Here is a 15,424-nt window from a genome sequence, read left to right as displayed (position 1 = left end):
CTGAACTGGCTTCAAAGACATCCCCACATACACAATTGCACTGTCTTTAATAGCACAAGCAAAGCCCGACTTCTAAGATCAGCCAGGTATTATATGTGCCCAACCTGACTCTCTAGAGCCTGTGTACTTAAGAATATAGAGATACGTTTTCATTTGGACTACTGTGCTTATGTCAGATAGATGGTACCACCTGGACCAGTTATAATGCAACAACTAATGGAGAGGAATCTGGTTAAAGAGCCACTGCCTGCTATTTTAATCAAGAGCTATTGGAATCCTGCCAAGTTCACATTGCATGTTTGTTTTCTAAAAGCCCTTTTGCTAGGGTGCATTTCCCAGGAACATAGTGACTGTTCCAGAGCGAAAAGGCATTTACTAGACAGTCACTCTTGGTATGAAAGTAATATGTGTTGCAGGAAATATATTTCTAAGCAAGTTTTGTTCAATAGAACTGTTCTAGAAGTTGCATCTGCAGTGCCTATGGTATATGTAACCACTTGTTTTCAATCTGTTTTAAGCAGTCTGTCTGCCCTTTCAAAAATAATTTAAATGGACATTAAACACAGCAGTTTAAATATTAAGTTGCAGTGTTATCCTGCTTGATAACCTACTACTAAAGTTAGATAGAGGTTTGTTATGCAGTCTTACACTGTGTGTATGTACCACACAATATCTCTGTCCCCAAAATGTCATTTTCCAGGAAATGATAGCTGCCTACATGAGGCTCAGAAATGAGATGTTTAGTTAAACCTTTACTTTGAGATTCATGATTCAAAGCGCAGAGCCATATGAGTGCACTTCATCTCATTTGAACTTGCAAGAACGAGCATTAAATGAAACAAGTGCCTTCAGTTTAACATTTTAACTGTCTCTGCTCAAGCTTTGCATCCTGTGTTTGAAGCAAACATCTGCCTGCTGACCTTGATTATCAGGTTATGCAAGTAGTCTATACCCTTCATGAGGATTACATTTTTAACACCATGCCATATGGTCCACAATTTAACCTGAAGCATTAGACAGGTGGCTTAAAAAGTTAGACACACTGAATAAAAGCTTTGATCAAGCAGTTGTTATGAAATGTTGCTATCCATCTGTGATGATTTCTTGATGATAGCAAGGAATAAAATATAAACTTGGAATTTAAGCATCTGCTTCTCCCCACATTTGAGATAGCATTTCCATGTGTATATTATAGAAAATATGTGACAGAAGTGAGCTGTCAATAAACACAACAGTCACATGTGTACTAAGCACGCGCCAATCCTGCTGTGCATTCACTCTGACTCAGTGTGATTGACCACAGTCCTGTTTATATTTATATGTCTATAAGCTGTGTTTATTGAAATGGACAGAGCCTGCTGTAATAACATGTGGACTATTAATGCAACACAGGCATACAAAGGAGAATAGAAGAGGTTCTCTGACCACCTCCTAAGTCCTAGCACAGATAAAATCTAAGAAGTAGCATCTCTTTCCAAGTTCCCTTCTTTCCAAGTCATATTGAAGAAGGAGTGATGTCACCCCCTACAATCCAATCCCTAAAGGTCCACTCTCAGGGGACATTCAATTTAGCCAACCTGTTTTGGCTTGGAGAGAAAAGCTTCACCTGCCACAAGGCCCTATGCTTGCCTGGGATTCCCTAGGCTTCTGATACACATTTTGAGAGCCATGGTATTGGATGCCCTTTCGGAAGAGAGAGGACTCCTTGAAGAAGTGAGGGGGATCAGAGTAATACACTTACAGTGACTGCAATGTTTATAAGGTGCTAAATTCCTATTCTACTATTATGGAGTGACACCTGCACATTCACGTTTGGACAATATGATGTTAAAATGAGATGTTCAAATGCATTTCAGTTTATTATTTCTATCTCCACAAAAGGATCTCAGCTTATCTGTTACCAGTAGCGTTGTCACTATCTCTTGCCCAATTCCTGAGCATTGAGTCAGAGATGAAATGAAGAAATTGAAATGAGTGGGAATTTCCCTTTTGGATGACAAGAATTCAGCTTGGTCACTTTCATTGTCAGCATGTTATAAAGAATAAACCCCAAAGATTTAAATCTCCTTCGGAACAGTAGGCATTCAACAAAGGTTATATTACATTGTCGTGTTTGGCCATATGGTCAATACACAGATTTTAAGTTTTGAGAAAATATCAAACCTAGAGGTTCTTAAAGCTCATTGTGGTGAAACTCCCACAATTGCAGAAATCTAGAGCATGACAACTCTAACAAAAATGAATCTAGTCCTTAACTCAGATATAGCACCAAGTGCATTAGGGGAGAAAGGAAAGGTGCAATCAAGATCCTAAGGAGCTCTTTGCTTGCATTTAGATTTTCTAAGAAGGAACTACTGCCTCTGTTATTCTTGAATGAGGAATTAGATAAGTGTAGGTCCATTAGACAGATATTATTGAACCTTAAAGAAATAAAGTGTAATTTATAGGAAGTTAACAAAGAATGTCATGTCTTCCCTAGCAATTCCATTGCCTTCTGAAGTCAGTTACTGCCATGCCTCCTTAATACATAAACCAAACCATATTGAGGGACTTTGCCCATGTCTGCCTTTGGACCTCTCCCTAGGTCTCCCTTTTTTGACTGTGTGTGGGCATAATGGATGTGAGCTGTGTAATCGGGTGTGTGTGAGAGAGAGAGAGATCTCTAAGAGTCTCAGGAGCTCTGCAAGGTATTTGTGTCATGCTTTGTTCTGATTATAACAAAGTTAATTGTCTGCAAGTCACGCATTTCAAATTAGAAGTTGGAAATTTTTGAGGTTAAAAGTGAAACTTTCAGATAGTTAAAAGTGGCTAAAAATAAGCAACTTCCTCTTGGCATTTCAAAATTTCCAGTTCAGGTTTTGTTCATTATCTCCATTCTGGCTGCTGTGTCTTACCTCATTATTGTTTCCTAGGTGTACGTGACAGAACCTAGTGGCATGGAGTTCACGCCGTGTCGAGTTGAAGCACGTGTGGGTGAAATCCTGGAGCTGCCTCTGAAGATTAATGGCCTAATGAATGAAGAAACCAGTCAGATGGTCACCCTGAGTGACTGTTCACATTTTGATTTAGTTGTCGAGGTTGAGAACCGTGGTGTATTCATTCCACTTCAAGGTGGCTTAAAAGGAATTACTTCATTTCAGTTTATAAGATAGAGGAACAAATATGTAATCCACTTACTGGCATGCTAAGGTTTCTTTTATCAATAGCAAATGCTTATGAATAACTAAGAGGTGTTATATAGATCAGGGGTTGAGAGCTTGTTGCTTTCTCAGTTGTTACAATTCCCATCATTCCTCACCATTGGCTATGCTGGATGGGGCTGATGGGAGTTGGAAGTCAGCAACCTCTGGAAGGATACAGGTTCCCAGTCCACTTTGGTTGTGTTTCATCCATTTGTAATAATAATAAAAGTTGGTAAAACAACAACAACAACACAACTGGTTACATAATAGGGATTGATAGTACAGGTGGCGCCCATTTTAAGCTTGTCCAACTGACATGCGATCACCAATGCATGGGTCCTTTTAGACTCAGAAGAAGGCAGAACAGGGGTGGGGGTGGGTCATGCTTATACGTTCTCTGTCGATGTGTACTGGAGCAGAAATTGGGACTCCTGCGCAAAATGGTCACCGACCTTTCCTTCACCCCAAGACTGTCGCAGTGCTAGCAATACTGTTTTGATCTGCTGACTTTTCACTTCGCTATTTGTGTTACTTTATATGTGTTATTGTTCTTGTATTTAGATTATTCAGGGTGGTTTACTTATAAAAACAACATGAATAAATTTGATTTTAAATTTACTCAAGTAATATTCACATTGCACATTTTCACTCTCCTTTGATTTCCTTAACAGGAAGACTAAAGCCAACTTCTGACTACTGCAGTGGGGTCAGGGTAAAAGCTGAAGCCCAAGGATATACAGCACTTGTTGTTAGTTACACCCATGAACATATCCACCTCAGTGCCAGTATTACAATAGCTGCCCATCTGCCACTAAAAGTAAGCCTTTAGTTCCCCCTTTTTCTTAGTCTTTGTGGCTTTTGATTCTTCAGTAAATAATTATTTGCAATACTGAGTGATTTGAGCTGAAGCCTTATAGGATACAAAGGATTTCTATAAAAATCAAATAGCTTCATTCCCGTATGCTTGGATCTCTGATGCTTTCTACCTTGAATAGTCCTTATAAACTGTTTACGGGTTTCAGGAACTACAGAATGTCCAACCACTTGTGGACATGTACCCTTGAGATGATAAGCCTGTTTCATTAATGATGCAGTAATAGCTAGATTGAATTAATCTAGAACTTTTTAGTATGTCTCAGTGGTCCAGAGCACTAGCTGTCGCTTGCTTAAATAGATATCACAATAGTTTTAAAAGCAGATTTTTTGGGGGAAGGAGGGGGGGGAGACACAGTGGGGAAAAGAAGATTCAGAAAAGTCACTTGCATGGAGAAATTCCATGTTTGTAATGAGCTACAACTTTAGGTGGGGTTAAACCAGCACTATGCTCTGAAATGTTTTGCTTGTAAGCAAAGATAGTGAGGTAATACAGGTTTTGTTCCAATATTCCATTGATTTCTAATGTCACTTCATATTCAGACCGCACCCCAAAACAACTTTAAGCTATGTTTAAATCATATGATAAAAGATTCCTAAACTTGGTAGAAAGTCGTTCAACATGAGAGATTATTTGATTTTTCACAGCTAAGTGTGCATTTAGTTAGGTTAGGTTTATTTATACTTAGAGTTGCTGTTTTAATTTTTATAGTAATTTTGGATACAGTTTGGAGGCTTCAATATTTCAAGAATTCCAAGCAGAGTATATAAATCTCATAGGTTAAACATGAAGATCAATGTGAGACAACAGTATGATGTGCTATTATTATATTATTTTCAGTATTTTGTAGTTTTGTACCAAATTCTAATCAGGGTTATTTTTTTCTTCTAGACTGTTGATCCCATTTCTGCTGCCCTGGTAACTTTGGGCTCCTCCAAAGATATAATATTTGAAGGGGGACCCAGACCATGGGTACTAGAACCATCAAAGTTCTACAGGAACATCAGCGCTGAAGATTCAGACAATGTCGGTTTATCATTACTAGGGCCACCTACAACTAGGAACCCTTTTCAACATTGGGTTAGAGCATCTTGCAGAGCCCTGGGGGAACAAGTGAGTAAGACAGATGGAGATGATAAATTTTGTTGGACTTTGAGACCACAAAAATATATATTGAATGGCTATACATGTTCAATTGATGTGTTGTGAGACACTTTGGGCACAGTTTTGTGGGAAAGTGGCATACAAATAGATTGAGGGGGGGGGAAACCTGAGAGAGACAATTTTAGCTAAGATAATAAGGCTTCATAAAATTGCATTCCATAAAGCAGACATGTCCAGCTCCCAAGAGACTGTGATCTACTCCCACTATAAAAAAACCCCGGCAGTGATCTACCCATTGGATTGAGCAGAGTTGTTGAGCTTTTTTGGGGCGTGCCAAAGTTAATACAGTATAATACAAAACTTGAATGCATAAATTAGTTGCTGCTCTTTATATAGATTCTGATAAATCTAATATCACTCTTGAGAACTAAGCATTTCAAAATTAGGTTAACATCACAAGTGCTTTTTCACAGAACCCTTTTATGTCACAGAATGTGTTAAAAGCTTCAACAGCTGAGTTCAGTTGCTGAGTACAAGACCACTGCTTTTTTTTCTCAGAGGGCATTGAACAGTCATTGGTGTTTTTTCCTCCTTAAACTATTTTCGGAGGTTCTGCAGATATAAATGGAGAACTGTAAGAAAAGATAAGTGCCAAACTGTCTTGGGGTTATTGGACATCTGAACAATTTTCAAATATGTCATAAGTACAAATGGGGGGGCGGGGAGAGAGCAAAACAAACTCACCTAAGTCTCTCAGCAATTCAATTTGCACTATTTGACTCTACAGTGGCACCTCGGGTTACATACGCTTCAGGCTACAGATTCCGCTAACCCAGAAATATTGCTTCAGGTTAAGAACTCTGCTTCAGGATGAGAACAGAAATCACGCGGTGGCAGCGCAGCAGCAGCAGGAGGCCCCATTAGCTAAAGTGGTGCTTCAGGTTAAGAACAGTTTCAGATTAAGCATGGACCTCCGGAATGAATTAAGTACTTAACCCGAGGTACCACTATATTAACTTTCTTTGAGTGTGCTCAGTTTCACAAGTGTCTTAAGACTTTGATGCACCCCATAAAAGGATCTGCATTTGCATATTCATTTAGATGAAAGTCACCTACTGTCTATTATCAGGTACAGCCAGGTATGTTCATTAAAAATATTCATGTTCAGGTCAAGACAAAGAGAGGAAAAAATATAGAACCAGCAACACTTAGAAAGTTGTTCTCATAGTGTTCATATAATCTACAATGACTTGAAATGTGCTGTCAGTTGATATTCTTATAGGGTAAGAATATTGCTTTTGTCAGGAAAGAAAATGAAAAAGCCTTGAGCATTAAGAAATAAACTAACAACTCTTAAACTAGCCTTTGGTATATGTACATACCAGTTACTTTGTACTTTCCTTTTCCTTGAAGAAAGAAAGCTCTGCCATCTGTTTCAAAATCTTAAAAGCTTGATTTTTGTTTTGCGGTGTTAAGCTTGGTATAATAGCAATAATCAGTGAGAAGTTGTGCTTTGATAATGGGCTGGAACTGTGTATGAAAATAAATGTCAAAATGATACATCTTTATCTGTCAGGAGTGCAGGTTATTACTGGAACATAAACTCATGTTGGCTTAATATTTCTTGCAAGAGAGAGAGAGTGAGAGAGCAAGAGAGAAAGAGAAGTGAGTTTGCTTTAGATTGTGTGACAAAAAAATGCCTTCATAGCACAGCATTCCTATTTTCTTTTCATTCATTTTCTCATTTTTGTGCAGGTAATTTCCTTAATAATTGGAAACAAGCCCACGGTTACTAACCCCTTTCCAGCTGCTGAACCTGCTGTTCTGACGCTGATCTGTGCCAGCCCCTCCCGATTCACTTTGGCATCTATATATGCAGAACCAGAGATAGGTCTCTCCTGTCCTTTTCTTCATCAGAACAAGCAAGGGGTAAGAATGATAGTAAAATATCTATCTTTAACTAGCATTTAAGAAATGGCATAGGCCTCATCCCAACATACTGCTGAAAGGTTTAAATTCCTGCTAGCACACGGCTGGGGCCAATCATGTAGGCAATCTTTCAACACGCTTGAGAGACGACAGTTTCCCCTGTTTTTTCACAGAAATATTCAAACATTTGTTCAGTTGAAAAATATGATCGTTGCATTACAATACACCATGGCTTGTCTTTCAATTCTACACAATTCCAAGGATAATTTTTCCTGTTGATTTCTCTTCCAGGTCCCTGTCTCGAAATATCGCAATCCAGTATTGGAGATGGAGGTTTATGATCAACAGGGACGTAAATTTGACAATTTTAGTTCCCTTAATATTATCTGGGAATCAACAAAATATTCACTGGCCAGCATAGAAGCTGATATGCCAATGGAGCTGTTTTTGAAAAATCATGGAAATGGTCAGAACAAAATGCATGGTACGACTCCAGGACATTGTGTATCATTTGTTTGGGTAAACTGGTTGAACTTGGTGGCATTAGTGCTAGATCACTTTGCTTTCTGTAGGGTGTTTTTTTTCCTTCTTGGAATGGGTCTGATTCTTTCTTTTTGTTCACACTTTGATGAGAAAAATGCTATTTTTAAAATATTTTAAAGATACAATGAATTTTAAAGATACAATGAAATGAGGGGAGAAAGGTTAGTTTCCTCCATGCTTCTGTATACTGATGCTTAGCCAGGTAGTAAATGCTCCTTTTCCAGTTTTGTCTTTCTTTTTTCCTTAGGATTGCAAACTGTTTTAGTTCACAATAAACCTGGAGCAGTGACTATATCTGCCACTGCGGCTGGATATCAACATCTTCATCTTGCTGCTGCAGAAGTGAATAAACCGGTAATGCAGTTTTATTCCAGCTTTACCTACTCTGCCCTAATGAGGTATATTTGCTATAGCCAGTTTTTCTTAGTGCATTTATATAGCATTTTAGTAGCTTTAAAATATATTCATCATAATGCAGACAGTTATGGGCCTGACAGAAGCACTTAAATACATTTTTCCAGCACAAGAAGTGCCATTGCTCCCCTTTTTCGTTTAGTACTATAATCAAATACTATGGAGTTCTGTATTTGTATACCTGATTTGATAACTGATTCTGCCTTGATGCAGAGCATCGAAGTCACTTATTACAGCTGCAGCTCTAAATGCCTCATCATATGCCCCACATGCTTTGCTAATGTCTGGCTTGCACCCTAATCATCCTCTTCTAGATTAAGGGAGCATCCATTGTCAGCATCACTACATAGTACCAAGTAATCTCTAAGATCATACGGTATTAAGTTCCATCTCACAAAGAGAAGGAGTGGGAATTAGGAGATTTGATTGAGAATGTAGAGCTAATGTGAGGAATTAATGAAGTCTAATTTTACTTCAGATCTCAAGTGGAAAACACAATTAGATGCCATTTCAAGGTACACCACTGAACCATGAGCTGAAGAATAGGCTTATTTTGACTAGGCTCACCAAAATACATTGGCATGTTATGCCAATATAGAGAAATACAGGAATGATGAACTGGTTACTAGGCAGTAGTGACCGACAGGGTGGCATTTCTTATGGGGCATCCCATCTTGGAGGTGAATGCCAGTAACCAAGAGGGTGAGGTGATGGGAGGTTGGCACTGGGCAGGTACAGCAGCAGAGCCAATGAGATGCTTCTACAGCTGTACCTGTACTGTGCTGACCTAAAGCCAAATAGGCAATGCTGTCAGATCCAGACACCACCTGCTTCTGGGAAGCAGTCTTCCACAACCTATTTAACTATAATAAAACTCTGCATATTCATTTACTAATTAAATACTGTATATGCCACCATTTCTATACTGCAATATCAGTATATGGTGTGCAGTGATAATGCATAATTGCAAACAGTACAAAGCAAAGTGTTTTTCTAAATGACATCAGATCAGAAGTTTCATGTGGCACTTTTGGGTTGCCTTCTTTATCCCTTACAGTATGAACCTCTTACACCTGTGTCCTCCAGCGCTGAGCTAATACTCGTGGATGATGTAAAAGTGAGTCCTAAAGAAGTGACTATCTATAATCACCAGGCTGTCAAGGTAAGGCATTTCCTTTACACATTATTAAGTGAACTGCGCAAAAATATAAGCTATGTAAATTATATAATATGTACTTTTCTTGGCAGGCTGAACTGCTCATAAAGGAGGGCTCTGGATATTTTCTTGTTAATACCAGTGCTCTCAACATTGCAAAAGTGACTTATGAAGAAGCTCAAGGTGTTGCAGTGGTAAGTAGCATAATGCACTGTTTTTACTTTAGAGGGAAAACTCTTTAGTACACAATGATTTTTCTAAAGTAGAGTGGCGGGAGCCTGAAGTCATGCTCATTAGTTTCAATAAAGCAGCCTTAGAATTTCCAATGAGAACTCCTGTATGTTAGGGAAATCATGGGTACAGCCTCCCAGGAACATATCCCAAACAAATCTATTTGGAATGAATAGGAGTTAAACAAGGCCCTGTATTTAATCTTAGTGGGCTTCTGCGAGATATATTCCTGGTGTCCAGGACTGCATACTGTAAACCATTTTGAGGTTTTTTCTTACAATCAAGTGGACTAGAGCCCAGGAAAATGGTAAATCAAAACCTTGGATCTTAGTATATTGTATGCTGCATACTGCCTTGATATATACTTTTATGAAAGTGCAGGTTGTAAATACTTCAATAAATAATAAAGCTGGCTGACCACTATGAAGTTCTGGGAAATCAGAGAACTTTTCCATTTTACCCTGTAGTGACTAGGGCCTACCAAGACTCTTGACTGACTCTCCTTTGAGTCCTGGATAAATTATTCCCTGGCTAATTTAGACTGTGTCATTAAATTCAGCAAAACAAAAAACCCTTCTGTATATGACTTATTTTGTCATTTGCTGGGCAAATGTGTAGATAAAACATCTCTTTCTAAATGTAGAAATACAAGCATTCTGTAGCCATAATAGTATAAAGAATTACTTTAACAAAACATTTTAAAACTTGGATTAATACAATAATTTCTAATTCAGAGATTAGTTGGATCAGTTACTGTACCAGCAAGATTAGCCTAGCCCAAACTGATGGTAAATGCCTGGCTACAAGTTGCCACTTCTTGTTGACCTTTTCAAACTGATTTCCTTCCTCTGCTATTTCCCACCACTCCCCTTTCCTTGTGTGTCTTGTCGTTTTACTTACCAAGTTGAGGGCGGGACCTTCCTCTCATTTCTGTGTTGATGTGAGCCACTTGGGGAGGCAATAAAAAAACATTGGTTGTAATTAGTGCTATTTCAGGCTCGTTGATTTCAGTGGGTCTACTCTTGAGTAGGACTTGCTTGGCTACAACCTGTCAATTACATAAATAAACTCATCAGCAAATCAGATTTATGCATATTTCATCTGATGCCTTTTGTAGTAGTGAAACTAGGCTCAGCCATTCCAGAAAGTGTTGCACTTTAGCATGATATATCTTGCTTTTCTCAAATTTTGTCTGTATTTTCTTTTTTAAGGTCTTTAAAAAAAAGACCTCTTCCTTTCTCTTCATGATTTGTGTCTTGTTTTTGTGTTACTGATGCCGGTGGGGAGAATACAGGTCTAGAGGTTACGCTCTGCATTAGGGTCTGTTAATGCAAATGCTACCTACAGGCCCTTTGCACTAACTCAGTGACAGGAGAAAGCTTAAATATATTTTACAGCTTTACTTGAAAGGGGTAGATTCTCCTTTAGAGGAAAAATGCCTTTTAAAATATTGGTGCATTTCTCTTTTATCCAGGATAGCAGTGTTCCATTTGTTGATTGCTGTAAGAAAATTCAGAACCATTAAGAATTGCATTTTGTATGTTCTCCCCTCCCACCCTTTCTGGTATTTTAGGTATATCCTTTACATCCAGGGTCACTGTCTATAATGATTCATGATTTGTGCCTTGCTTCTACTACTCTTGCCAAAGTGGAAGTGCATGTGTCTGATATACAAGTAGTATCTGTTGGAGTTGTTGACAAGGTTAGTATTCATTTCTATGTGATTACTCATGTACAGGGGAATAGCATGTTGGTTGCACTTTTAGCCCTGCCCCCAACTTTATGTTGGCTTCCTTTGAAGAACCACTTGCAGTGCTTAAAAAAAAAAAAGTAGGTGCTCTGGGTGATCATACACCTGCACACCTAGGTATCTTGATCCCACAGCACACTTACCTGCAAGCAGAAGCTTGTGCATCAAGGTTTCCTTACAGACAATCACAACTCAGTATGGGAACCAAATCTGCCAGCCCACTCAGCAGGAGTAGCAGGAGACAAAATGGGAAGTGCTGCCTTGCCTTGCCTGACTGCCATTGCCACCTACAACAACCTTCTCTTGCCACCGCTGCCTGCTCTGCTGCCACAATGCATGCTGCCACATCTGCTGGTGGCAAAACAGCAGTGCCATCAGCGCTGATTTCAGGCAAAATCATGCCAATTTGGGGGTGTGGTTTTAGGCAAGATATTGCCCAAAATTGATGCAATCGTGTCCAAAATCGACACCAGTGGCAGTGGCGCTTCACCACTGAACAAAGGTGGCAAGACATCGGCAGCTGTGTTGTCTGGGGAGCGTTTGCCACCTGAGCAGCAGCCTCACCCTGCCTAATGACTGGGCCAGCTCTACCAATCAGAAGTCAACACGGTATTTTCCTTTACATGCATCAAACATGTTAACAGAACTTACACTGTTGGCTATAAGACATTCTACTCAAGTGGGCTTTGAGGGGCTCATTCATTCATTATAAGTGGTGTGACTTGTGGGCTTATTTAGGATATTGTATCTAAGCTGCCCACAGGCCCTAAGGAGTCCTGAAACAGAGTAATAGAGAGCTAGTAAAACATACTGCCAAAGATACTGAAGTGAGAACTCACTAGGTGGCCTTCGACAAGTCACTATTTCTCAGCCTGCCCTGCAATATGAGGATAATAATACTGATCTACCTAAAGTTACTGAGATAAAGGTCTCATTTAAATGTGATGCAATAACATAGCATTACCTCTGAACGAGACCAATGTATGCCAAGCGTTTTAACACTATAATGTGCTGTGTTCTCCGCCCCCGACCACCACCCAAAAAGTCATCTCTAGCCCCTACAAATATCACAATAATAATAGTAGGCAAGGGTGGCTATTCCAAGTCTGAACAGACTATCACTTCTGAAAAATAAAGAGAATGACTTCCCTTCTTTTGCTACCTTGCAGTAGCCTGATCCAGCACTGGTAGCTTAGCAACTTATCAGTATTAATCATAAAGGTGTTGACAATCTGGGAGAATTGCTTCAGAGAAAATGTGAACATCTGTAAACAAATGCATTGCAGGTAGAGATTGGCAAAAAAGTTACCGCTTACGTCAGAGTGCTGGATGCTTCCAAGAAATACTTTCCAGCTAAATACTTCGCCTTCATGGACTTAAATCTAAAGGCAGCATCTCCAATTATCTCATTAAAGTAAGTGCTATTTTAATTTGTGTTCTCTTATAGGCAAAAGGAACAAAAGTAATACTGCAAGGTATTTGCAGGGAGGCTGTACTGAGAGTATGCATTCACAGAAGGGACAAATAGAAGTATATTATGATGGATGTGAAAAGTTATGTTAAACATCACTGCATGGTTTAAAGTTATTATTTATTTGTTTATAATCTTGCTTTTCTGTAACAAAATGTTCAAGATGACTTGCAAACTGCTAAAATGAGCAACTCACAAAATGGAAGAGCACTCTGTGGAGAAAGCCTATCTGTGCCCATGTTAAGGAGCACTATAAAAAGTATCAGCATCTTTATTTACCAGCAGAAACTATTCAGAGTGGGAGCAAGATGGGCCATGTTTGGAAGGGAGCACCAAAACTGAAGTGCCACTGCTGAGGAAGTACTGTCTTGCACTTCCACAGACCGGACTTACTTGGTTCTTCTGAAAAGTCTCATTTTGGCAGTTGGGGAAATGGCAAGGTGAACACAGTGTATTTTCTTCTAGCCCTAGTGTTCCGTAGCTGGGCTGCCAATCTCACACATGTGTCTCTCTGACTGTTGTCTCCTCATGGCAGCAGCTGTATTGCTGTGGTGAAGTGAAGAAGGTTGTGGCAGATGGGAGGATTGCACAACTGCCACAAAAGGTGGCAGAGCTGAGCAGAGGGACAGAGCAGATGGAATAGAGGCCACAAGCCAGATTGAAAGACTGTAAGGACTCGGACCAACCCAGAGGCCTTCAGTTTCTCATTCCCTTCCACTCAAGTGGCTTTATATATTGATGCTGTTCCAAATAGATATTTTCCGTGCCTGTTGAGCACATTGGTATTGGCAGTGCTACTTACTAGGATGTCAGCGCCTCATCCTTGACAAAAGCTACTTAAGATTCAGTCAGCATCTGTGCCATTTTGTTTTTAACTTGCTGCTCTTGTATATTGTTCTACTTAGGACTTCATCATTAGCAACAAAGAGAGATGCAATTCTAGACCCCGGTGCTGAATATTGTCTTCATTGCTTTGTACGTGGTTTGTCCAATTAATGTATTTTCTTACATTTCAGGCCTCTCGATGAAGCTTCTGATGAACACACTGCTGCTTTTCTAGTTCATGGACTGGCCATAGGTCAAACCAGTCTTACAGCGTTTGCCACTGACAGATATGGAGAGAGGATCAATTCAGTTCCACAGCAGATTGAAGTAAACCTTTTAACTCTTAACAGTTTATGCTTTCTGGTTTCCTTAATATGAGGCTGCTTGGTTTCTCAAAGAACTACTCCTTTGATATGAATAAGATACCTGAAATAAATTAATAATAATAATAATAATAATAATAATAATAATAATAATAAAGTATTGGTATCATTAAGCAAGAATAAAAGCATGGTAATTCCTTCCATGTATTTAGCTTTCCAAAGCCAATAAATAGTTCCCTGTGCAATGGTAGTGGCTAACCAGTGGTGCTCCAGATGTTGCTGAACCATGACTCCCATTAGCGCCAACCAGCATGGCTGATAACAAGGGACAATTGGAATTGTGGTTCAGGAACATCTGAAGGGCTACTGGTTAGCCATCTCTGCTATATTGTTGTGTGTGTATGTGTGTGTAGATACAGAAAGGCCCAAAAATGAAGGCTAGATGGGACTTGATTGGGGGAGGGGAGGAATAGTAATAATAGGGAAGGATAGCATAAATCACAGGAATATGTGATGAAGGTAAAAGCTCATGAAACAAGCACAGAATTTTATGGGACCTTCAATGAAAATACTGACTCATGAAAATTATAACAAACTGGAATTTGAAGGTAAGGTCAGCCGAACAATTAAAAAGAAGAAGAAGAGGGGATGCTGGGCTGTAGATCTCATGGGCCAGAGCCACGATAAGTGTCTAAAAACTACTAAATGGCATTTCAGAGATGGAAAATGTAAGGTAAGGGTGAAGGAAGGAGATTTGAAATGACCTGTATCGGAGAAGAGGAGGCCCTCAGCACCATCTCATTTCTCACCACAGGGAAGAGTAAAAGAGGCATAATTAGGAGAATAAACCAAATGTCCACATGGATGGTAAGGCATAGTGGGAGGTGTTGCTTGTACAGTGGTGCCTCGCAAGACGAAATTAATTCGTTCCGCGAGTCTCTTCGTCTTGCGGTTTTTCGTCTTGCGAAGCACGGCTATTAGTGGCTTAGCGGCTTAGCGCTATTAGCGGCTTAGCGGCTATTAGCGGCTTAGCGGCTTAGCGGCTTAGAAAAAGGGGGGGGAGGGAAAAAACTTGCAAAAACTCGCAAGACGTTTCGTCTTGCGAAGCAAGCCCATAGGGAAATTTGTCTTGCGAAGCACCTCAAAAGACGGAAAACCCTTTCGTCTAGCGAGTTTTTCGTCTTGCGAGGCATTCGTCTTGCGGGGTACCACTGTATAGTCATCACTGTATTTTCCAGACATAGTAGCTGTTATTGATATAGATTATAGAAGGAGGAGAAAACACATGAAAGAAAAGGAGGACAAGAGGGGGATTTGGACAAACAGAAGAACTGCAAACACTGAGATACATAATCCTTGAAAAGTGGGCCTTTATTAATGCTTGCCCTTTCACTTCTAGGTCTTTCCTCCTTTTAGACTGATGCCAAGAAAAGTCACATTGCTCATAGGTGCAGTGATTCAGGTGAGTTATTTTTAAGATTATTGCACTGAATGATGAACAATTGTTTCTTAGTAAGCCATCTATAGGTCTCATCATCCCAGACCATTGGCCATACTGGTGGGGCTGCTGAGAGTGATAATAGAAAGAATCTGGAGGTCACCAGATTGGGCAAGACTGCTCT

The 15,424-nt window shown here is 39.6% G+C and overlaps 1 protein-coding gene and 1 long non-coding RNA gene across 6 annotated transcripts in view; one reads left to right on the top strand and one right to left on the bottom strand.

The window, feature by feature from the left end:
• LOC309334534 overlaps positions 1–15,424 on the bottom strand; it is a 125,628-nt gene that overhangs the window by 2,308 nt on the left and 107,896 nt on the right. For all 3 annotated transcript variants that reach the window (XR_014153140.1, XR_014153141.1, XR_014153142.1), the window contains one exon: positions 2,895–3,008. This is a non-coding gene — a long non-coding RNA (uncharacterized lncRNA). The remainder of the gene's footprint in view (positions 1–2,894; positions 3,009–15,424) is intronic.
• The window catches only part of NUP210 (nucleoporin 210), a 90,977-nt gene that overhangs the window by 41,241 nt on the left and 34,312 nt on the right, over positions 1–15,424 (top strand). For all 3 annotated transcript variants that reach the window (XR_014153131.1, XR_014153132.1, XM_081848809.1), the window contains 12 exons: positions 2,913–3,111; positions 3,854–3,999; positions 4,948–5,169; positions 6,916–7,089; positions 7,381–7,573; positions 7,880–7,986; positions 9,104–9,208; positions 9,295–9,396; positions 11,007–11,135; positions 12,470–12,597; positions 13,671–13,806; positions 15,202–15,264. Coding sequence is in view for 1 of the 3 variants with exons in the window: in XM_081848809.1 (XP_081704935.1) it covers positions 2,913–3,111; positions 3,854–3,999; positions 4,948–5,169; positions 6,916–7,089; positions 7,381–7,573; positions 7,880–7,986; positions 9,104–9,208; positions 9,295–9,396; positions 11,007–11,135; positions 12,470–12,597; positions 13,671–13,806; positions 15,202–15,264 (1,704 nt within the window). In the remaining 2 variants the exon portion in view is untranslated. The remainder of the gene's footprint in view (positions 1–2,912; positions 3,112–3,853; positions 4,000–4,947; positions 5,170–6,915; positions 7,090–7,380; positions 7,574–7,879; positions 7,987–9,103; positions 9,209–9,294; positions 9,397–11,006; positions 11,136–12,469; positions 12,598–13,670; positions 13,807–15,201; positions 15,265–15,424) is intronic.

Source organism: Podarcis erhardii, assembly GCF_964252035.2.
Source record: "Podarcis erhardii genome assembly, chromosome: 2".
NCBI classification, from domain to species: Eukaryota; Metazoa; Chordata; class Lepidosauria; order Squamata; family Lacertidae; genus Podarcis; species Podarcis erhardii.
This window is presented reverse-complemented; position numbering and strand designations above follow the sequence as displayed.